Source organism: Schistocerca piceifrons, chromosome 3 (genome assembly GCF_021461385.2).
Source record: "Schistocerca piceifrons isolate TAMUIC-IGC-003096 chromosome 3, iqSchPice1.1, whole genome shotgun sequence".
In the NCBI taxonomy this organism is placed as follows: Eukaryota; Metazoa; Arthropoda; class Insecta; order Orthoptera; family Acrididae; genus Schistocerca; species Schistocerca piceifrons.
Genome location: NC_060140.1, coordinates 295,921,832 through 295,946,951, shown reverse-complemented (window position 1 = coordinate 295,946,951; position 25,120 = coordinate 295,921,832). Strand labels below are relative to the sequence as shown.

The following is a 25,120-nucleotide window of genomic DNA, read 5'->3' as shown; positions in this document are numbered from 1 at the left end:
ATGAAATACTGCTAGATTTTTTCCTTACTCTATAGGACACAGAAAGTATTTCAAAAGTTCTTTCTCATTTTCAAGGGCAATTCAATTTCTTCTTTTAGTAGCTGAAAAATTCTTATAGCAGGAAGTGGGAAAGAATAAGCTGGAGCAGAATAAAATCCAAAACAAAAAGTAAAAACTTATTTCATCATATTCAAACTAAGTAAGCTTGGAAAACCTGTTTCAGAGTGGCCAGTATTTGATTAAAACACTATCCTTCAAGAACATCGATTAAATATTTTAGGATCACCATACATCCTCACTCAGTGGCACATCTGCTACCTATATAAACAGATATTCTCGGTTACACCTTTCTCTATACCAAATTATAGGTACTCACTCTGTCAAAGTACTATATCCTAGAGATATTTTAATTTTGTTAATAGTTCCCCCACCAATAACTTAACAGCACAAAAATTGATGAAGAGAAATCACATGCATGGACAATGTCCTGTTCAAATTAAATGCAACATATAAGTTTTTCAGTTTACGGTGGACATATATTGAACAGGTCATATTCCTTGAATATTACCTACAAATAGCCCTGTTATTCTCTACTCCTGTTTCAAAAAGACATAACAACTGATCTGTAAATGTAATTTGAGGTGGTATTATCTACAGATACACAGTGTAGTAACTGAATAAGTGGAAGGGATGGCATTGATGGTCTCTACACAGCTGAAAGTTGAACGTCCAGCTTTCCACTCAGAGTGTCACACGTTTCATTCCAGGTTATGTTGTTGTTTTTTAAAATATTATTTAACACTCATATTCTTTTTATTCCTTGGCATACACATTGTATAATATGAAACATAAGGATCAAATTGCCATGTAGTTATTATCCCACAGTTGATGAAATAGTGTTTTTGTTGGCAATTGTTAAAGAACACTTCCAGTGGCAGGTTTGATAAGACTGACAGCAACCTAGAATCTCTACGATATCGCAGTGCCGGCATTGTTCTGATGATGAGGCACTGCGGTGACCACATATGTTACTAAACACATCAGAATAATTCACAATTGTGAATAACGACCAACCAATGGACCACAGAATGATGGCATGTTTGAAAGAAATTTATCAGCATAAGTTGCTGTAATCACTTCTGCAGTCACAGAATATTGGCCCCAATCAACAGAAGTTGCCCTGAAAACATTAATTTGAAGGATGTTGTCTACTGGTTTGCTGAAGTCTGGAACCATTTAAAATCAGAAACACTAAAACGTCTTGGGAAATTCTCTTATAAAAACATAGTGGAAACAAAAAAAATAATGGTAGCAACACTGATAAAATATCAGAAGAAAATGAACAGTTGTTAGATCTTGTTCAACATCTTTGTAGGTGCAAAAATGCAGATGGCAATGAAATGCAAATGTGGTTGATCCAGCACAATCAGTATGAAGTGACCGGCAGTGTTATTGTAGAAATGGTAAATAAAGAAAACAGAAATTCTGGTGATGAAGAGGGAAATGTTGGTCCAAAGTGAGTCATAGTTATGGAACAGTGGCATTAGAATTAGCACTGCACTATCTGGAGCAATAAAATCTGGCTGCACTAACCAACATTATGCTTCTAAATACAGATGTTCTTCACAAAAATAAAAAACTATTGTTTTTTCCAAAAATTAAAAAATGTACAGAAGTAGAAGTTGCACAGTACCTTTTTTTACAGTAAATGATTGAGGATCTACTAAAACATTATTTCCAAAACATGCTCTAAGTAATACATTAACTGATGACAGTTTTTCCCAAAGTACTGAGGTTTTACTGTATTTACTTCAATATCATTTTTACTATCTTGTGAATGAAGTTTTGGAACAGCATGACCCATTGCATAGGTTGGGGGTAGGTTAGATAGAAACAAATTGGATGTCATCTTGGTTTATGTGCTTGAAAAACAAAACTGCATTAACTGGTGTTTTCCTTTTTTGTAGTTGTGGATTACACAAAAATCTAGTTTAATTGATGCATTATATTAAAGCTCTTTCAAAAACATGCCTTCTTCATGTTGATAGGTCATGCTAAATTATCAGGAAAATTCATGTTGGTGACTTAAACTCTTACTGGAATCTCATTTGACTGACTTCACATCTAGCTCCATAGTTCTTTTTTTGAGATGTCAACTCTTACTTAAGGACTATACACAATTCTCGGACTATTCACAATTCTCAGAGTTGACAAAAAAGTAAAAATTCAATTTCAGCATTCAATAACTATCAGTTACCAATATTAGTAAACTGACGTCCTCAGATTTACAGCAGTTTTACACTGGAATGGAAAAATATCAAATTTCATGACATTCCATGTAAACAACCAATTTCGCATTATGTTGTTAAAAATCACAGGTTTTGTGTTATTTTTCCTCTTCAATTTATGCAAACTCTTCCCGCCCCTGGGCATCAATAGTGTCTGACATGTAGTATGTGACTGCCACAGCATATGACACACATTTTGGATGCAGCTGAATCCTTCAAAGGAGTACACAACAGTGTGCTTGCAATCTTGCAGTCACTGATTCTCAAAAGACACATAAGACTAACTGGAAAACACATCAGGTTATAATAGAGGAGTGGAAAGTAAATAGGGGAAAAAACAGTCCAACTGCTGACAGATGACTCTCAGCTTGAGAGGAGCAGGGGGAGCAGGGGGAGCAGTGGGAGCAGGGAGAGGGAGAGGGAGAGGGAGAGGGAGAGGGAGAGGGAGAGGGAGAGGGAGAGGGAGAGGGAGAGGGAGAGGGAGAGGGAGAGGGAGAGGGAGAGGGAGAGGGAGAGGGAGAGGGAGAGGGAGAGGGAGGGGGAGAGGGAGAGGGAGAGGGAGAGGGAGGGGGAGAGGGAGGGGGAGAGGGAGGGGGAGAGGGAGAGGGTGGTGGTGGTGGTTAGTGTTTAACGTCCCATTGACAAGGGAGAGGGAGAGGGAGAGGGATGAGGGATGAGGAATGGTCAGGACATAAAAGCAAAAATAAATACAGTTGCCACACTTATATTATAATCCAAAATCAATTACTTAATAGTTTGGTAACTATTATTTCATCCTGGGTTCCTCCAAAGTGCAAGCCAAAGATACCCATAAGAAATCAAACAATGGAAACTTCAGGTAGGAATATCAGCAATGTAGGAAAAGATAGATTGCAACTTACCATAAAGATGACATATTAAGTTGCAGACATGCACAATAAGACATCATACGTGAGCTTTTTGCCACAGCCTTCATCAGGAAAAGAGAAACAAACACCATTTTTTTCATTGTTGATGCCCAGAAGAAGCTCGAACATAACACCACCATATGAGATGACCAATGTAGGAAATGGAATAAGTGACGTCATGGGAAATCTTAATAATAAAATATAAAGGATAAAACCAAAATTTAAGTTTGCACGATTTCAAACCATAGAGCTTGGTCTGATTTGCTCATCTGGTTACATAGCTACTTTATTGTAACGTGCTGCAGAGACTGACAGTTAAATGTGATATAACATCCCTATAAATGCATTGTTTGTTCTATGATAGTTAATGACAGCACACACTTAACGGTCAGGCACCTACCGGCAGCACTGCATTTAGAATCCCATCAGTTAAATAGTAATCTTTGGAAAATATGTGACATTGTTCTCTCAAAGCCCTGTTGGGTAAATCTAGCAAACCCAAATATTTAAGGTAGTGCATGCTGCCATCACTGTTTATTGCATGTAGGGATTGTGAGAATAAGAAAATAGAGATTAGAATGTGTACAGAGATACATACAAAGTCATTTTTCCCTACCTCAAAAGATGACTGGGAAAAACACCCTAACACTGGCATGAAGCTTGCAGAGTGTATATGTAGACCAGATATAGATTTATGAGTCATGTCCCAAGCTCAATAGACCCTCCATGACTGTCTCCTGCAGAGGAACTAAAGGTGTTGGTATCAGAGAGGCTTGGCCAAATACTGTGCTTCTGAATGCAGAACATCATCCCATGATCATGAGCTAGTGAACACATAATAAAAAACCTGTATTGAAATACTGTTCAGCTGATACAAAAAAACTGGTTTTCCAAGGTCATTGAACATAATTTGGAGGCTGGGCTACAAAGCAAATGTGCAGCTAATAAAGGAGAACCTTTATTACAAACACTGAATCTACCAACTCAATTGCAACTGGTGAACACAATTTTTTTCAACATCCCACTATTTTTGACAGGAAATAATGGTCTGGTAAAAATATATTGGCTATAAGGTGCCCATTTTAAACTCAAATATATCAAGTCTTCTTGCTGTAGTCACCTGTTTGTGACAGTATAAGTTTGTATTTTTCAATGTGGATTTGAAATGCTTCACAGAACATATCGTTGCCTAGATGCTGCCACCATATTTATGTCATGTGTAATGTAATGAAATCAATGCAATAACAATATCCCAAGAGAATATAGTATTTCCTGATGGGCTAATCACCAGCACATATAACAGCAACATTGTGATTTGCGGAGAAAATGTGAGAGAAAGTATTTATAGGCAAATGTTCCTAAATAAGACAATCTCCTTTGTTTTGACTAGCCAATCCACAAGATCTAGCAACATGTAGCAGTTACATTCATGAAGAAATTATAGCTCACCTTTTTGTTTACCAAAGAAAACACATAATTTGGTTATGCCATTTTCCATCAATGTCTGCTTCACCAAATTTTGAGGGTCAGTGAGAAGATTAGCAACAGTTTGTTGAATCATTTCATGCAATGTCTGCAGCTCAGTTTCATAGCTTGGACGTGGTGCTTCACCATGAGGTGAAGACGATATCTGCGTATGTTCCAGGTACCTGGCAAGAAAAACATCAACAGAATATGTACTTTAATATATACAGCCATTGCATAAAGTTATCTTCAGATTATAAAAACTGCAGCATGAAAACACTAATGAACAACAACTAATAATTCAAAATTAAAACTTTATTTCAAAAATGTTATCTATGAATTTAATTTTTTCAGTAGAATGCAATCATCAAACAACAAATCATAAATAGAAGGTTTACAAACCTTTGCTAATCAAGTCCATGATATATTTTTTATTAGTAATGGTGTAATTTCATGTCAAAGTGCACAAACACATGCCATCATGTAAACATTAAATCACAAAGAACAAAATAACGAAAGGTCAGTATGAAAGAGAAAAGGAAAAAAGATGATACACTGTGTCTCACAAAAGATACCTGGGAGGGGCCCGACAGGTCATACAGCACATTTGCTGGTTGTTGAAACTGCGACTGGCAGTTGCCGTTATGCTTCATTCTCGGACACCAATACTTTGCACGTGCCCTCTGCTCTGTGCAACTGAGTGTACTAGTGTTTTTTTTTTTTTTTTTTTAGTATAATCACTTCAAATATTGATGCTAGATGTCATTATTGCAACTGCACCGAGTCCGGAGCTTTCCCTGTCCATATGTCACTGGGCTAGGTTCTGAGACAGAAACACCGTCCGTGTGTCTTCTACACTGTACGACTGTGTGTTTGGGTGTTTTGTTTTGAGTTTACTGTCGAGTTTCCATTTGGTATGGTATACACAAAGGATCATTGAGTATTTCTTGTGTTGAACTATGCCAAAACAGAATTGTATGTGGAATGTCAGCTTGAATTCATACGAAAATTTCCCAGTGTGTATGTTCCTAGTGATTCTACAATATGTAGATTAGTAAAGAGATTTCAATAGACTGGATGTGTGTTACACAAACAAAGGCCTATAGAACCTAGTGTTTTAACCGAAAATAAATTAGACAAGATACGGGAAGCCTTGGAGAGAAGTCTGAGAAAATCTCTGTGCCATTTGGCATTTCAGACTGGTGGATCAAGAACACCTATTCACAGAGCTGTGCAGAAACTGAAATTGAAACCATACAAAATAACGACAGTGCATCAACAGAGTAGCTCTGATACAGTTGCTCGACGTCATTATTGCAACTGGCTATTACAGGCTGTGCACAATGGGGAAGTTGATCCTGAGATTCTTTTCCTCTGATGAAGCATGGTTGCATTTGTCAGGGAACAAATATTCTCAGAAAAATTTACACTGGAGCTCTGAAAATCATTATGAATTACATCAACAACCTCTGCATGATGTGAAAACAGGAGTGTGATATGCAATTAGTGCAAGATGAGTAACTGGAACAATCTTTCACCGTGAAACAATACATTCTGACAGGTATCAGAACAACATACTGCATCTAACAGAAAGATGTACATTTATTTCATGTAGGATAATGCAACACCACACATTGCCAATATGACAGCAATATGAAGTGTTTCTGACGATAGGGTAGTTGTCTGGCATCCTCATTCTCCAGATATACATCTGTGAGATATAAATCTGTGAGAATGTTAAAACATAAAATGTATGCAACCAATCTGCACATGCTCAAAGTGTTGGAAGACAGGGTTCAGCTAGTCATTGCCCAGATTGCGAGTGTTTGCAAATGTGTTCAGGAGATGTCAGGCTGCTCTTACCACAGGAGGGGGGGGGGGGGGGGGCATCATTTTGAGCACCTACTGTAAATAAAGGTAAGCTTAAGTTAATCAGATGGCAATGTTGTTTATGCCAAACTCTGGGGAAGCGCACACATAGCCAACTAGTGGCAGATTAGTGTCCGAGAGTTGGGCACGGCGGTGGGCGATGGATGCAGAGGCGGCAGCCAGTGGCTATGCCATGCTACCCACGGACCCCTCCTAGACGTCTTTCATGAGATACCCAGTATTTTTGATAAATATAGCTGGCTGATCACTACAGAAAACTTGGTGAGCCAGCTACGTATTATGCACAATAAATAAAGCATAGCTGTCAGTATTAAATCCTACAACACTTTTAAGACAGAATGGATACACGTATTGTTCACGGACTACTCTCTCCAAAGACAGCTGATATTCATGTTGATGGGCTGGGTGCCTACATTTACGTACTGCTCAAACATTCCAAGTATGTCTATTTGTTTATTAGGCATACATACTGGGCTTGACCAAACTGTTGTATGTAGTATATCTGCAAGATATGCACCAGTTTCTTGCATTTTTCAAGCCAATGTGTGCATGTTGGGTTCTGAAACAGCTTGCTTGTGATATGCCTTCTTGCAGATTATCACATTGAAGTTTCATGAATGCCTCTGTAGTTTTCTTCCAGCAAGAACATAAATCCATCACAAATTATGTCTAGTTGGTCTATGAGGTTATTTATTTATTTATTTATTCCGTCATACCAAGATAATACTGATTCCAGACAGATGAGCTGTACTTTACAATGGCTCACAAGAGCATGCTGGAAGTTACTTGCTGTATGGGAAGCTACACCTCCCTTGAACACTCCTAATACATTGCAAATAGGCATATGCATTTCACATAACGTGTTTCTTGTTAAAGTTGCACTTTACATCATTCTGACTGGTTACACCAAAGCATTCAAGTGATTTCACTGACTGATGCAAACAGAACAATCCAAATTACTTCCCAAAGCATGTGTGCATCATGCCTCAGTTCAAACAGATCCAGTTAATGACCAAGCACTGATCTTTGGCCAATTTGTTAAATGTTACCACAGCTCTCATAAGAGATCACCTCTTTCTAAACAATAGCATTGTCTGCAAACAATTCTACCTGCCAGGAAGAGCTTGATCTAGTCATAAATGTGACAGAACATTCTTTAATTTTGTACCTTATTCATTAACCAGAAGTATGCAACAATATCAAAAGACATATGAAAGTCAGGAAACAGGGCAATAGCTTGAGCATCCTTCACATGACTGTTCCTTGTTCTTTTCCCCCCACAACAGTGCTGCAATTTTTATTTACAGTCATACAAACAGAGTTACAAAAACCAATTACGCAATTTGGAAAATTTCTTAAACATTGTAAGGCAGCCCCCAGAATGATAACCAGACCAGAAACAAATGTAAAGGATGTATAAATTTCATCTCCAACTGACAAGTCCAGCAACTGACTGGCAATACAGTTATAAATAAGCACCAAATGGTGGGACAATGTAAACAAAATGCTGGAATAATGTGTAGGTGTCAACAGACCAAGTTCATGCTTCATACTCATTGTCTTTTCATTTATTTATACTGTAGCACCAAAGATTTGGGACAATCTCATATTAAAAACTTCCTGTACTGAACAAATGTTCCAAAAAAGTTTAGGCTCTCCTTCAATATCATACAATCTTTTTGTTTCCTATGAGTGCACAATGTTGAAAGATCCTTCATAATATTTTATTTTTGCACTTTCAAGTCTCAGTTGTTTCTCACTTGTAGATATTCTTCTGTTAAAAAAAGGAATGGCATAGAGATCAAGGTTGTTATTCATAATATTCTACAGCCATATGCTGCAAACCTCTGTGAAGTGGACAGAAGAAGTTACTTCCCTCATTAACATAGTGTTTCCTCCTGTTGCACTCACTTAAAGAGTGAGGAAAGAATGATTTCTTAAATGGCACTGTGCTTGCAGCGATTACTCCATCCCTCTATCAGATTCTTTTTTCAAAATTTCTGTCATTCTCTCCCAGAGCCAGTCAATCCTGTTACCATTTGTTCCGTACTTCTTTCTGTAAGTCCAATCTCCCCCATTAGACCGATCTGGTATGAGTCCTACACATTTCAGAAATATTCTAGAATGAGTCCCATGAGTGTCTTGTACACAGTTCCTCTGGGGATTTGCTGCATTCTCCCACTATCCCATCAATGAGTCATAGTCTGCCAACTGCTTTACTTATGACTGAGCCTATGTGATCGCTCAATTTTATATAATCACAAATTGTTAAACACCTTTATCTTTATGAGTTGACTGATCTCAGCTGTGTATATTGGCATTATAGTCAAAGAATTATATGTTTTTCAGTTTTGTGAGGCACAAAATTTAAATGTCTGAATATCTAATGCAAGTTACCAAACTTTGCATCATTTTGAAATCTTTTCATGATCTGACTGAATATTTGTGTAACTTTTTTCAGATAGTAGTTCATTATAAATAACTGCATCATCTGCAGGAAGTCTGCAAAGCCATTAATACACAACATGAAAACAAGGATCCTAACACAGTTTCCTGTAGCCTGCCTTAAGATATTCATTCATCTCTTGATGGTTCTTCATTCATTCATTCTGAGGCTAAGACACTTCAATACATTCAGTGTCTTCTGGGTCCTTGCCTTAAGGTCCTTTATGTGTGGTAATAAGGACAGTTTGAAGTCAAAAATAAGGCCTAGAAACCTCACATAGTATTTAAAATGAATAATGGTGTCCCACATTTGCAAGTTAGATAAATAAGAATTACAATGAGAATGATTAAACTGCATGGGACTCCTTATTGTGGACATGATACTATAAATAGTTATGGCAGAGAGGGTGACCAGCATTCTTCTGCACAAAAGTATCTGACAGCACATTACCAACTCTGTATCAAAAAACGTGTCCTGAGGAGAAGGACCAAATGAAGATGGGGAGGCGGCCACGAAAGCCCCATTGGTGTAACTGACTGAGAATACTCCACCTCCAAGTGATGTCATATGCCTTATTGAAGACAAAAGAATACCCCCCCTCCCCCCACAATTCTTTTTTTGTAGAAAAACCTGCTGAGTTTCCACCTCTAGCAGGATCAGGTTGTCTACAGTTGATCGACATCTCCTGAATCCTCAATGACAGTGGCTAAAGAACTCCCTGGTCTCTGATATCCAGACCAGGCAATGGCTGACCATGCACTCTAGGGTCTCTCCTACACAATTCATAAAGGCAAGGCTCTGATAAGTACTGCGACACATTCAGTCCTTTCCAGGTTTGAGGAGAGGTATCAAAATTGCCTCCCACCATGAGTTGGGGAATTGGCGTGTCAGCCGTACTGAATTAAAACATTATTGCTGTACTGAATTAGAACTTTGTAAGAGAATTTCCCTGGACACGATTTGCAAATGCCGCAGCATGCGGTATTGGATTTGGTCATGACTAGGTGCTGTATCACGAGTATCACACAGTGCTGAGTACAGCTCCCACATGGACAATGGGCAGCTTTATGACTCTAAACTGGTGGACCAGAAGTCCAACTCAACCTTCTCGATGGTGGAACGGTAAGGATGGAACACTGGATCATGACTGGCAGTGGCAGTAGTCTGTACAAAATGTTCTGCCATTTTCTGTGCAGTGTCTTCAGTAGTTGTTTGGAGACACCCCCATTTCAACAACGCCACTTTAGATAACTAACTGCCTTTACCACAAATCCTTCTTACAGCTTCCCATACTGCTGCAGAACAAGTGGAACAGTTGATGGAGTCCAAGAACGCTTGCAATGACCTTTTATTGCTCTTCTTGACAATACATCAAGCCTTCGCCCTCAGTAATTGAAAGTTTGCAAGATTTTCCGCTGTTGCATGGCATTTAACCGCTGAAGAGCCACATGCCTGAGCCAGATTACTAAATAACACACCACAGTCCACTGAGGGATAGACTGCCTCCTAAGAGACCTGAGGTGGAGAAGTCAGCAGCATGGTGCATCACTCATATGATGTGGTCCACCCACTCTGTCGTGGCATTCAAACTCAGCCAGTCCCTGAACAGCATCCAGTTGGCTCTGCTGATCATCCACTGTGGATGCAGAGGTAAACAGCGATCCTCCAACACACATTAACTTCAACTGCAACCGCCTGTAGGTCAGTAGCCAGGGGGAGAGAAGATGAGTGGTGCGCCTTATTGCCAAACACAATGACCCTCCATTGGCCCTTTCCCCAGACAGGTCTTCCTTTTGATAGACCACATAACTCTGCAGTACAGGAGCTTTAGAAGTTTTAAAATGTGTTTCCTGCAAATGTAAGCACAGGAGGTGTTCCTGTGCTGGGAGTTTCAGTTCCCCCATAAGTGTCCTCAACCTATAAATGTTTGACTCTAGTATGGGAGCCATCTATCATGGAGGTAGAACTTCAACCTGTCTTTCCACCTGGGAGGGGAGCCCACAATGAGGGGAGGCTTAGTCTTAGGGTGAGATGATTGCCGAAGTCCGACATCAAGGTGCATCTTCTCTGAAGACGAATCAAGATGCATCAGGGAGAATGACGCCGAGACTGTCACACTGTTTGCACTTGACACTTTTCCTTTGATTTTTTGTCCTGGGTAGGCTTCAGCACCACAATCGCCACTCTGGTAGTGGCTGCACTAGACGGCAAGCCAACCTGAACCTTTGCAGAGGCAGGGAGCTCCATAACAGCACTAACAACTGCCTTTTCTGATGTTCAGGGGCAAGGTATGGGCTTCAAATAATTTCTGCAGCACAAGTGCACTGACAAACACAGGTACTTGTGCTGACACTAGCAACTTCAGTTTGTGCAGCAGCATCCGTTTGCTACACCAGCTGTTTAAGAGCTGAAGCAAAGGAGGCAGCGAATGTGCGTGGCTGCATTACCTTAAAGATCTTTTTGTCTCCATCATAAGGGATGCGCTTTGTCATTTTTATCTCTTGTATCTTTCTTTCTTCAAGGAAGGCATTAAGGCATTATAGTCCCTAGTCATCAAAGGACCTCAAACTATCGTCTAGCTTTTTTTTAAAAAAAAAGAGCTGCTCTACAATTCTCCACCCCATAATTCAGATCCAGAAATCTGCAGCCAAGACCATCACAGAATTGATGGATCATTGGTTCAGACCCTCAAACTGAGTCCAAATCAATGGACCCAAACAACTCTGATAACAATGCTGCAAATTATGATACCTGCTTGCAGCCCACGAGTCAGGCCAGTAGTTTTCACCCCTTCTGCCAGCTGCCTGAACAACCTGAGGATGACCTCAGAACCCAAGTGACAGATGACACTGGTGCTGACTTGAGCTAAAACTTGCAGACTATGGCACCACACACACTCCACAGTCACTACGATGGCAACTACCATATCTCAGACAAAGCTCCTGGCAGACACTGAACACTGGACAGCATACATAGGATTTCTTCCCGCCCATGGACACTATTTCCCTAAGGGGCTCCATAACACACCTACATTGGAGCCAACTAGCAACCGCTCCCCATGTGAATGCTCGGACCCTGTCGAAGGAGTGGCCACTTGCCCACTCACAGGGTGAATGAGTGATGCCAACTGGACAACCTCCACACTGACTCCTGAGCAGCGCGAACATGATACCACCTGCCACTCACCCTGCTGTGACGGCAGATACCCCACATTGGGTACATAGCGAGGTGTCTTGGCAGTGTCCCATGCAATGCGCCATATTCTCCACCACTGCCATACCCCAAGGTGAACTCGACCACAGCAGGTGCGACGCAGGCTACAGAAGATGGAGGAGCATGCATGGCTGCTACCCATGATGAAACTCAGCCAGGCTCAACTCTCCGAGAGGTGTGAAGTGACAGGTGCTAAGAAAACGGAGACGGGCACCATCCAGCAAAGAATCCATAACAAAGTTTTTCATTTGGGGCTTGAATGTGACTTGTAGTCATTCTGCCTCATGAATTGATTGAGAGTGGGAAGGCGGAGCCATAACATGAATGAATGCAATAATGGGAACAAAACAATGGAAAGGTGTGAAAAATGAACAGTGGTACAAGGTAACCCCTCAATAGAAAAAACCCTCAAACCGTGTGAATTGTGACCTCAGCCGATGTCGCCACACACTGGAGAATGTAAGGAAAGTGGGAAAATGCATCCAAAACCAAGATCCATTAGAAATTCCAGAAAGGAACTGCAAAATCTACATGGATGCATTCCCATGACTGGCACAGAGTGGGCCAGTGGGACAGAACACCCTGGGAGCTGTCTGTTGTTGGGCACACTGCTTCCAAGCCACGACAAAACAGACAAGTTCATCATCAATCCCTGGCCAAAAAACATGTTTGCCAGCTAACCACTTAGTGTGCGAAACTCCCCAATGGTCCTGGTGAAGAAGGTGCAGAAGCTCACATTGTAACATGGGGGAATGACCACTCTGGGGGAGCGGTGTTCCACGGACAATAGCAAAACACCATCAAAAACAGAGAGGTGATATCATAAGGAAAAAATAGTTGCACAGGGGGTCCAAAGCCTGACCTAGCGGTTTATCTGGCCAGCCCTGTTGAACAAGCCAAATCACATGGTGGAGAACCAGGTCAGCAGCAACAGCAGACCCTATGTGCGAGTTCGTAATTGGGAAACCCTAACTGTTGTATTCAATATCAAGATGGAATCAAAGCAGTTCTTCATGATCTGAGTCTGGATCAGGACCCACAGGAAGGTGAGACAAGGCTTCCGCATTAGCATGTTTAGACATAGGTCGAAAATGGATTTCATAATTATAGCAAGACAAGAACAACACCCAATGTTATATGTGGTGTACTGTCTTGACAGGTATGGAAGTGTGAGAGATAAGGAATAAGCAAGGAAACCAGGGGTTTATGGTCAGAAATAAGGTGAAACTTAGAGCCCTACAAAAAACATGAAATTTCCGGAGAGCATAGGCTACGGCAAGAGCCTTTTTTTTCCACCTGAGAGTAATGCTGCTGGGTCGGAGTGAGAGACTTAGAGGCAAAAGTAGCAGATCGTTCAGAGCCATTGGTATATTGGTGTGCTAGAACCAAGTCGAGACTGTATTGTGATGCATCAGTCACCAAAACTATATGTTGGTCCAGAGAGAATGTAGCTAAACAAGGGGCCATGAGTAGTTTGGATTTCAACATTTGGAAAGCACGTTCACAATCCAGACTCTAGCAAAAAGGTACATTCTTGTGTAACATGGCATGCAAAGGATGGTCAAACTTGGCCACCCTCCTCCCCCCCCCCCCCCCCCCCCGCCCCTGTAGGAATTTATGATAGTAGGCCTGTAGGCCATTTCCCTAGAAAAGTCTGAAGCTCCTTCGTGGAGGAGGTGCAAGACACTGGAGGAGATGTGGTCTAGCAGAGAGCTGCAAGACCTCAAACACCATGTAAACAACAGAAGGTTGAAAAAAAACTGAGATTTCATGAGGTTACACCGTAAGCCTGTGGACTGTAAGATACAAAACAAAGAACACAAATTTTTGTAATGACAAGTCATGGAAGAGCTCATCCAGATAATTAATGCAACACGGGACAGGTAAGATAAATTTCTCTAAAAAATCATTGGAAAATAGGAAGGGCATTAGCCACATCAAAAGGAACACGCAAATACTGATAAGAGGCCAAAAGGAGTATTCAAAACCAAAACTCGCCAATACTCTATGTCCACAGGAATCTGCAGATACACTTCAGACAAATCAATTTTAGAAAAGTACTGGCCACCTGATATTTTCACCATCAGTTCCTCTTGACGTATCGACAATTGACTGCACAGTGACAGTAGTACTGAAGTCAACACAAAGGCTAAGCTTCCCCAACAGCTTCCAAACTACAACCAGAGAGATGACCACTCACTAGCCATATCAGGTTGCACAACCCCCAGAGACTGAAGTCTGCCCAATTTGGCTTTTACTTGATCTTTCAGGGCAATAGGAATAGGACAAGCATGACAAAAATGGATTTCAGAGAAATATGAGCAGAAAAATTTATAGCACACCCTGTACCTTTTGAAAACAAGTCTGCAAGCTTCTCATTCAGTGTTTCCAATTGAGAATATGGTACCTGATTGGACAAAAGGTGAACTGTGTCAGTGATAGAAAACCCAAATGCCTGTAATGCGTCAATCCCAAACAAGTTCTCAACATTGGGATCAGCAACCACCAAAAATGTAATGAAACCACTGCCTTGTAAGAGGCGGATGCCATAAATTGCTCCAACAGTGCAATGTTCTGTTTGTTATAGCTGACCAGCTCCCACATAACTGGTGTCAAAGGTGATGAGCCTAAACTCAACATAGGTTTAAGAATTCAATAATGTCACTGCAGCACCTGTAGCTGGAGCACTTGGAGAAAAACACTTAACTCGATAAACAACTTGGGAGAAGTCACAAGCAATGGAGTCACACAGTTTACGTCCATGTCCACATCCCAAGCAACAGTCGGTGAACGACACACAGAGGCAATGTGGCTTCATTCTGGCAAGCTTTACTAGTAGCCCAGTGCTCAGGGCATGCTGAACATTTGTGTTGGACAAAACAGAAAGGACAAGACAGAAACAGAGAAGGCTGATGCTGGGGCTGCAGTAGTCATGGCTGCTTGGACCAGTCTTGGTCTGCTCGGTGCTGGGCCTGCAAGTTTACCGCTGTCACTACTGCTTCCCCAGGCAAACTACTGTCATCCTAGTGGATACATCTTGTGACACTACTGCCACATCGCCCCACACTTCAATTTGGTCACCCGCTGCCTGATAAACATCAAAACATTATGCAGAGTAAAGCCCTCTGGTGCACTTCCTTGTCCGGAGCTAAACAGATAATTGTGTCACACACCACAGAGTCTGCATACAAGTCATTATGGGCATCAGTAATGAATTGACGCTTACAGCTAAGGCCATGAAGCTCGGCTGCCCAGGACTTTTATGACTGGTTTGGTTTCTTGTGACATCAGTAAAATTCTACTCACGCCGCTATGACATGCATTCATTTGGGACAGTAGTTGGACAATAAACTGCACATTTGATCAAAAGCAAGAGCTGCCAGTTCTTGTAAAGAGGCAGAGTAACTGATACACCTTAGGTGGAATCCACAATAGGAATAAGGCTTTGAACAAATTCAAGTCCGTCGCACCAAAAGCCACAAAAGGCTGTCCGAGTCTTTTTTTTGAAAGCTTCCCAATCCTCAGCTGAATCATCATACAAAGGAAAAGTAGGTGATTAGACTGGTGGAATGGCACTCTGTCCGTTAATGGAAACACACAAAGAGGTCACTTCTGAAGTAAGCTGTTCATCAATCAGGGCCAGTAGCATGACATCCATAATTACTAAACCTGATGAACCCACACTTGAACACTGCACACATGGAAACCGTTCCAAACTTGTCATCAATCACATAGGAACAAAGTAATACATTAAACAGATCCAAGTAACACAAACACGGCTTTATTCATAAACCCCTAAACAATAACAGAAATAAGCCTCTCCTGACTCCACACACAACAAGAAAGAAGAATCATATCGGAGGTGCAACATAAGTGATACACAGAGCAACTGATGTGGGTGATACAGACTAAAAGAATATAGTGAGAGTGGGTCAGTGCTGCTCCATATGTATATAGGCGTGAGTCACTGGCACAAGTTGTGGAAAAGACCGTGCCATGTGCATGGTTCCCACAGGTGGCCTATAGTGGCTGGCCTGTGCTGATACAGTTGATGGTTGATTTAAGTACACACAACTGGCGGCACTACACTCGGTGCACTCACACTCACACACACTAGTAGCATGATGCAGCAAATTGATTTTTAAGAATGCTCGAAAATCTGAGACTTTGTTTTGAATGCATCAGTATAGGCTCAGCAGTGAAAGGCACATCTTTAGGTCTTATACTAATATTTCGGCAAATAGTACAGCTACCATTACTGGACAGGATGGAAATCACCTAATCTAAAAAGACATTTTGTACACCCCACACAGTCTGCTACCTAAGTTGCAGCCTCTGATGTGTAGTGCATACCTGGCCCATTTTCAATCCAGTGGCATAAATCAAGAAAGCCACAGCCTAGTATGTGACAGAACATTCAAAGTTTCTCATTCAAGCCTTCTACTCAACTCAGAACCAGGGGATCACAGTAAGTTATGGAGGCACTGCTGCCGATTGTGAGTTTTGTTGAAACTCTGTGAGGATGGCTGACAATCTTTGTCTTTTCTGCTACTCACTGGAATGATCCAAGTATCACCCATGAGCTCAAATGACAGGCAATGTCTGTTCCAATGTGTGTCACAATCTGCTGCTAGTTACACCCTGCTCTCTCAATGGCTGCCAAAACAGCCTCTTCAACATGCTGAATGAGGCCTCCAGAGATACACACGGACTGCACTAGGTGATCTCAATCATCATCATTTACCTCAGATGTGGAACTATTCACTGTAATTTCAACTTCCAACAATTAACAGACCCTTACCCTTTTACATTTGTCCAACCCAAACACAAGAAAAGCACACTTCCCTACAGGTGAAGCCTGTTACAGTGGCTCAGATTCACAGCCAGTGGAGACAGCACCATAAACCTGTTGGTTAGGTGGATGAGTATTGTACCTCAAGTTCACCTTGGTCCCAACCTCCCCTGTATAGGACCCTTACACAAACCACTGATTCACCACTCATAGTCCACTTGTCGAGCAGTGATAGGCCCAGTATTTCCTAGAGACGACACAGTACCCAAAGGGAAAGAAAGTACTTGAGGTAGCTTTGGTGTCTCCAGTATGTGAGTCTCAGCAGTTTGCCTAACCCAACCACCTGCAGCAGCTTTCTACTGCTTGACAGCAGTCAGCGCAATTTCCAGTGGCTTACAAAAACAAACTGAGCACAGCATTCACAGAGGAGTTACAATTCTGACTAGTGGAATGTGTATCTGAGCAGCAAACATTTAGGGCCTAATTTGAAATTAGCCTCTGTGATTCTTGTTTAATTTCAGGAACAGTTACACAATGAGGCCCTTTTAAGAGGTGAAACTACAACACCCAAGGAAGTAGTTTGTTTCTAGAAGTTACCGATTTCCTAACAGTATTAAAAGTTTTGTGGCAGGAACTTTCTTTTAGTTGAGGTTGTGTTTACTCACAGAATTTCATAACAAACTCATAAGTAGTGGAATTTAATGACAAAGCCAGGCAGTATACACTGTTATTGAAAGATTAAGTTAATTGGAACAGGATATGACAGTTATACTATGTATAAACACACCACAGCAGCCGACTCTGTATGAGTTATGTTTACATTGCAACTGTGAAATATTAAACAATTCCACTGATCAGCAGAAAAAGGTGGAAATATTGCACAGATAATGTCAAAAATTCTCAAGGATAAACATTTAATCATATAGATGTTCACTCAAACTAGGGTGACTGGATGAACAAAGATACTATTGTAAATATTTGGGGAAAGCACAAATGTGATTCAGAACTGATGATGTAGTAGGCCTACAAATTTCGTGCAGAACTCGTTAATATCTGAAACAACACAATTTATCATGACATTACATACACCTTTGATTACAATACAAACCTGAGAGCTGTTTCTGCAAGTTCTGCGATGTTTTCTGCATATGCTGCTCTCACTATGACTGCCTCATCATGTGTGACCTAGAACAAAGAACAAAATATAATTATGTAGTACAACAACATACTGTCATTCCAAGAAAAGCCATCAAGGAACAAGATGATCTAGTAATGAAAGATAATGACAAAATGATTCATGAAACCAAACGTATAATTAGCCTCTTTAACATCACTTTCTAAATGTAACTTAGAACGTCAGTATGATCAGTTCAAATACAAAAGCATGGCAATAGATGTGATAATCAGTACCACAAGCATTTAATCGTTTCAAGACCAATACAACTTTTTCCAGGTATCTTTTCAGACACACTAAACTATGCATCTTTAAGAAAGGTAGGACAATTGACAAAAATCATCAACATATTTGATTCTTAAAACTTTTGAAAAAAGTAATGTATTTGAGAATGGTTGAATATATCTGCAAACATAAGATACTGGACCAGTAACAATTTAGATTCCATCACAATTTAGGTTCCAGAAGTGCCTCTCCACTGAATGTGCCATCTGCCATTTTGCTGATAGTATATTAAAATATATGAATGACAAGATTTCTGTTACTCGGATTTTCTGTAAGCTGCCTGAGGCATCTGACTGTGCAAATCACAGAATTAATTTTTAGACATGTAACATTTTTGATGTTTGAAGTACTTCAGGTATAACTGATAGAAAGCAAACAGTCATGTTAGAAAGCTCATACTGCTCTTATGCTGGATGTTCTTCTGACAGGGGAAAAATCATTACTGGTGTTACACAGGGTTCAGTTCTGGAAGCTTGCTGAATGTAAATGACCTCCTATCTCGCACTGATGCAGGAGAAATAGTGTTCATAACCAAGCCCAACACAACTGCAACAACAGAAGGAGCAATAAATGAAATATTCAAAAGCTTGTTGGTTGGTTCCCAGCAAGTGTTCATTTAACTTGGAAAAAACACAGTTCATTTAATTCTGTACAAGGTAAGTTGTATCACCACCAATACAGCAGGGTAGAAAGGAAATAAGTAAAACTGGTTGTTCGAAATTCCTGGTTGTGCATACTGATCAGAACTTGAAATAGAATCACATTTTGCAATTCTTCTCAAACACTTGAGTTTAGCAACAATTGCTTTACATGAAACTGCTGATTTTGATGCTGAAACCATTAGGAATACCTTCATTCACTGATGTCATATGCAATAATCTAGTGGGGCAATCCTACACATGGACACAAGTATTCATTGCACAGAAACAGGTTGTAATGATAATGTCTAGACTCCAACCTCAAACTTCAGGTAGACAACCATTTAAAAAATTGGGTATACTAACAACAGCCTTGCAAAATCTTTACTCTCTTATGAAGTCTGCTGCAGAGGATCAGATAAAATTTTAAAATAATGGCAGTAGTCATAATGTAGTGCAAGGAACAAAAGTACTCCACTACCCACGAATTAACCTTATTCTTGCACATAAAGGAGCAAAGCATGCAGCCATAAAAGTATTCGACCACCTCTCTTTTGAATGAATGGTGCTGGCAAATGACTAATTTTCACCTTAAAACTCATTCTATCCCATCCGAATAATTAGTATCTGTATGTGACATGGTTATACTTATCAAATTTTGTTGCTTTAAAAAAAAGGTCCAGGCGTGTTAACAATCAACAGTAGCAACATTTTGACAGAGGAGAATTAGTTTATTTGTGAACATACTGACACTTTCCACATCATAGCAAGGTGTCATAAATGTTATCCATGGCACATAAGGTAAAACCAAATTAAACTAAAGTGGACACTGAAACCACTTCACCCAGTGAATACCTCAAAGGAATACTTTGAGGAGCATACTTTCTGAGACTCTGGTAATATTTTTAAGCAAGCTTTCTTATATCTGAGATTGTTACTTAGATATCAATCACTATTAGATTTCTTTAGCTGCTTTAGAAGTAAGCATTTTCTGTCCCAAGAACTTAACCAACATTTCCTTTGGGTTATCAGATTCCAATTATTATATTATTATTTTGTTTATTTTTTCAATTGTCCAACAATCCAGAGTTCAAAGGCACATAAACAGCAAATAAGAGAAAGAATTGTCGTCTCACTCCACTAAAATGTATAAAATAATAAATGTAAGAAGTTTGTATGAACATTGGTCTGAGGATAAACAGCAATATTGGCACATCTAATCTGCTTACAAGTGGCTACACTGTAGCTTCTTTTTAAGTCTTAGGACAGCACTGGAGTAACATAATGGGGAATAGTATTATCTATCATCTATGATTTTTACGTTCTTCCAAGCACAGCTTTGCCTGCAGACCTTTCTTTTTCTGTGGAGCTACTGACTCATCAATGACGCACAACATGATACACACTTACAGACAGACAGTGCTATATTACTTAAGACAGTTCAAGTTTTTTAAATACAACTATTTCAGCTCCATTAACATGACACTTTCTGACTCAAAAGCAAGAGTGCTGGTGTGAGACTTTCCTGAAGCTTGCATTTTTTGGGACAATAGTAGATGAATGAGAGGTACTGTCGCAACGGGCAACACACTGTATCATACACATTATGAGTGCATTGTATCCTCAAAACACAATGCTCAGTCATCTATATCTGCATCTACACCTAAATCTACATCTACACCTATACTCTGCAAGTCAAATTACTGTATGTGACAGAAAGTACTTGTACTTTACTTAACACTACCATTTTCCCCTTTTCCTGCCCCATTCACACATGATGGATGGGAAGAATGACTTAATAAGTTTCAGTATGAGCTTTAATTTCTCTGATTGTTTTCCACTGAGGTCATTTTGCATGATGTTTGTGAAGTTCTTCTTTGAACATACACTCTCTGCCTTTTAGAAGCATATCTCTCTCATGATAGAGAACACCCTTCTTTTAGAATCTGCCAACGGAGTTAGATACCATCTCCATAACAGTGTATGCTTACTAAACAAATCCATGATCAACCAAGGTAGTTATAGCCTAGCCATTACTCACACAAATTTTTCCTCAGAAGCTGTGCTTCCTTTGACATTGGCCGAAAAGATGGTGTTAAAAGTAGGCTATTGTCAATAATTTAGTCTAAACCAGATTTGCAGTTCGAATACTTCCGTTGCACTTAGATGTTAAATAAACTACTGTTTATGGCCAGATCAAGTGTCATCTATTATAATCATAGTAGAGATAACTGGATAGGTACATAATGCACTGACATCAAGCAACACAGTTCAAATGCAGTAACCCAACAGTGACACAATTAAGCACAGTTACTGCTTTGTGGCCAGTAAATCATTAATACAGTCACTGTACCAGTCACTCATCTCACTGTCCTTCTAAGCAGATAATCAAATCAAAACAAATAAAATATAATCAACAAGTACCATTTGGAAGTAACACAGTTCACAGTCTGATCCTATTGCCAAAGTGAGCTTTACTGAAGTATGGCACAGTCCATTATAATAATTACACACTCAATGTCCAACTAACCATTTAAACAGTCAATAAATCATTGAAAAAACTCTTGGACATGAAATTTAGATAAAATATGGTATATTTTCTGACTTTTAATTTATAATAAATGACTGCAGTACATTTCCCCGTATCAGTCAGTGGACATAGATTTCGTATTCATAACTCTCCAGAGACTGACTTAAATGGCCTCCAACATGCCTCTTTTATAAGGTAAAATTAATTAAAACTGAAGTTGCCCATTGTTGCTCACTAAATTTTTCACAAATTGCAATGAAAGATTTACATTTCTTATTAAATTAATAGTAGATGAAAATCTATTCAACAAGGAGTTTTAGATACAATGATAATTTGTACTGAATTATCCAGGTTAGTTTGCATAAATGTGTGATTTTATTGCAGTAATAATGTTTTACTTACAGATCTTAATTACTCTAAAACCAAATGACTGCAAGAGTTGCTAACATATTTTCGTCTCTGGTTGTATGGAAGCATTAGATAGTTACGTAGTTTATTCATCTACCTTATCAAAAAGTTGAACAAACCTTGAGACAATATTCGAAATCTTCAGATACTGTGTACATTTTGTGTAAATGACTCTATCGAAGAAACCACAAAATTTTAAAATAATAATAATTTTGGGAGGAAGAAAAATTTAACAGCTGGAAAAAATTCACCTGCTTTGTTACATGCACTTCTGTGGATCCTGCCTGGTAGTAAGGCCACCAGACTACACTTAAAAATAAATTGCACAAGTGGTTTCACATTACAAATCTGCCCAAGCTCACTACATACTACTGTATTGTTTTTGACGACAAACATGTCTCCAAAATCCTGGTAAAGTCTGTTAGTAATATATATTTCAAATGTAATTTTAAACTTTGTGGCTATTCACTTCTGGTTTCAGCCAAGTTTCTGCCACAGTACCATGTGGACATCATTATCAATTTATGAACACAACTAGTTCTATGACCTTTCCATGGATGCTCCTGCAGTTACGAAACAATATATTAACAAATTGTTTTCTCCAATTTGCAATGACAGCTGTTACTCTCTGTAAATAATGGTACTGATATTCTCCCCTCTCTTAAATTTGTACATGCCTCAATGAACCTCTGGAGGGGTTTCTCTATCCTAAAAAAACTCACACATGCACATCACATGTAGTTAGTTATCTCTGCAACCCCTTCCTGTGTGTAGTGTACATCTGACCTATTAAACTGGGTCTTACAATTCTGCCCCTGATTGAAAAGGTTGTGAAATTCACCTTCAGTACTGTCACAGAATCATCAAAGCTCCTGGTTTATGACTTCCACTCAGCTCCAAACCTGACAACTTTAATCCATTCTGGAAACAAGGCTGCATCAAGCATCTCAGCTTCCCCCCATTTGCAAGGTTAAGGCATGGTTCACACTGAGATGATACGATATGCTACACGACAGGTTGCAATAAAAGTTGCATGATGCAACTCTTATCGGTGCAACTCTCGTGTTGCCACATATACAATATGAATGCGATGCAACCTGCATTACAACAGACAACAAGAGAGCACAAATCATGTTTGTCGCTCAGTTGCAATCATGAGCTCTTCTGAAGACAACTTTATTATGGATTATCATTATTTAAAGCTCAAAAAACTTAAAAAGGAAAGGAAGTACTGGGTGCATCCATACAATGCTTTCAATATCAAACATAGTTCTGCTGTGGTGTTTTGTCAATTCTCTCAATATGAACATAAATTTCACGAGTCCTGCAGAATTGGCATCAATTCTATAGAATGAGTCCAGACAGTTTCCTCTTTTTGGAGCCACGAGTATCAGCTACTCTGACACAGCGGGAGAGACATTTTCAACATGCTATTCCTTCTGCTGTGAAGGTACATTGTGGAAGGAGTGTGAATGACATTAAGAATGCCACCAATAAAAGTTTATTTTTTGTAGTATCACTCAGTGTAGTAGGCTATTCAGTGAAGTATATATACAAATAATGGTTACAAGTTAAAAAGCTACAGCTGTTCAGTTTCTTAAAGTACAATGTGATTCAGATTCCGATGTATCCACAACAAATGTTCCAGATTTGAAGTTAGATCAGTCTTCATCAATGTTGTAGCAGTGACTGGTGAATTCTGTTTAGGGATAGACAAAGTGTTTGAAATGAACGAAGCTCATGATGAAGAAAATTCCAATGTTGTCTTCTCACCTTTGTCCAGCTGCTCATTTAAAGGCAACAAGAATTTTTTTTTCTTTAGATCTCTTCTACATCTGTCACTAAGTTTCTTGAAATCAGGGAGTATGGACTGAAAACACATCCAGTCAGCATCATCAGCTGATGATTTCATTAAGTTTTTTGACTTCCACCCAGTCAGCAAATGCTTTCTCAGCACCAATCTTGCTGACTTCAGCTTTACTGAGGGAAGGTGGTTGTACCACCCCCATCACATTCAACCACCATGTCACTTGTTTCTTCTAACATTTGGCAACTTCCCATTCCCTGTGAGTCGGTGGCAGACAGCGTTGCATCAAAACTGCCATGTTGTCTTGATTTTCTCAAGTGGAGTTACATGCGCAGAAGAGGAATACACACTGATGTACAGACAAAGAAAAGAGAGATGGGGGACCAAATAATATGGTTTTTTGACCGTAGACAACTTTTACTCAAAGCTGCTTTTTAAATATACTGAAACTGGGGCTTGCTCAGTTTGTAGACCTGCGATTTATGTTTTCAGAACCTTAAATGGGGGTTCCTCCATCCAAGTTTTGAATGAAGTACTCTTTAGACTATGATTAACATTTTACAATCACTGCTAAAATCAATAGGTTTGTTACCTGAATAGGAAACTGCAACAAAAAAATAACCAGTTAAAAATGATAGTACAGATTCCACAGCCAGTTCTTAACTGTTTCTTACATTTCTGTCACTAACTTCCTCCACTCCAAGCTGGTCACATCTGCCTTTGAATATGATTTCATTTTGTAGCCCCACAGACAAAGGCTTTCTTCAACAAGCTGGACAAAACAGATCATTTTCAAACAGTCCTCTTCTGTTTAGACTATATGCAGCACAGAAAGAAACACACAGTATAAGGTGCGTTTCCAACTTGAAAGCACACACTTCAGTGAATGCTTCAGCATGTATCAGCAGCATATGAAAAAGAGAAACATGAGGCAGCTCCACACAGTGTGGCATGCAGCCACAGTGTCAAGCGGGGCACTCTGTATCTTGTCATTGTCAAATGTTGAAATGTACCGTGTATTTACTCGAGACAGTGGAAAGAAGTACAGCAATCCTTCCAGCATTAAAAATAATTTTAATATGTTAGCTGCATTTCTTACACAGCAATATATGCCCTAAAATGTGCCAAACATAAACTGGCCAGCAAATATATTTTTCACTGTGAACTTTTCAAAATATGCAAGGTGTTATACTTTACTTTGAAATATCATAATAACTACGGGCAATAGTGAAAGTAAAACAAGTTCCTTATGAAGCTCTGATATCAGACCATAAGATGTGAAAAAATCAATTTTTTTA

General features: G+C 39.6%; 1 protein-coding gene across 1 annotated transcript in view; it reads right to left on the bottom strand.

Moving 5' to 3' along the window:
* The window catches only part of LOC124788224 (phosphoinositide 3-kinase regulatory subunit 4), a 195,436-nt gene that overhangs the window by 89,462 nt on the left and 80,854 nt on the right, over nt 1-25,120 (bottom strand). The window contains exons 11-12 of the mRNA XM_047255405.1: nt 18,089-18,165; nt 4,625-4,824 (exon numbers count right to left, since the gene is read on the bottom strand). Coding sequence (XP_047111361.1) covers nt 4,625-4,824; nt 18,089-18,165 — 277 coding nt within the window. The remainder of the gene's footprint in view (nt 1-4,624; nt 4,825-18,088; nt 18,166-25,120) is intronic.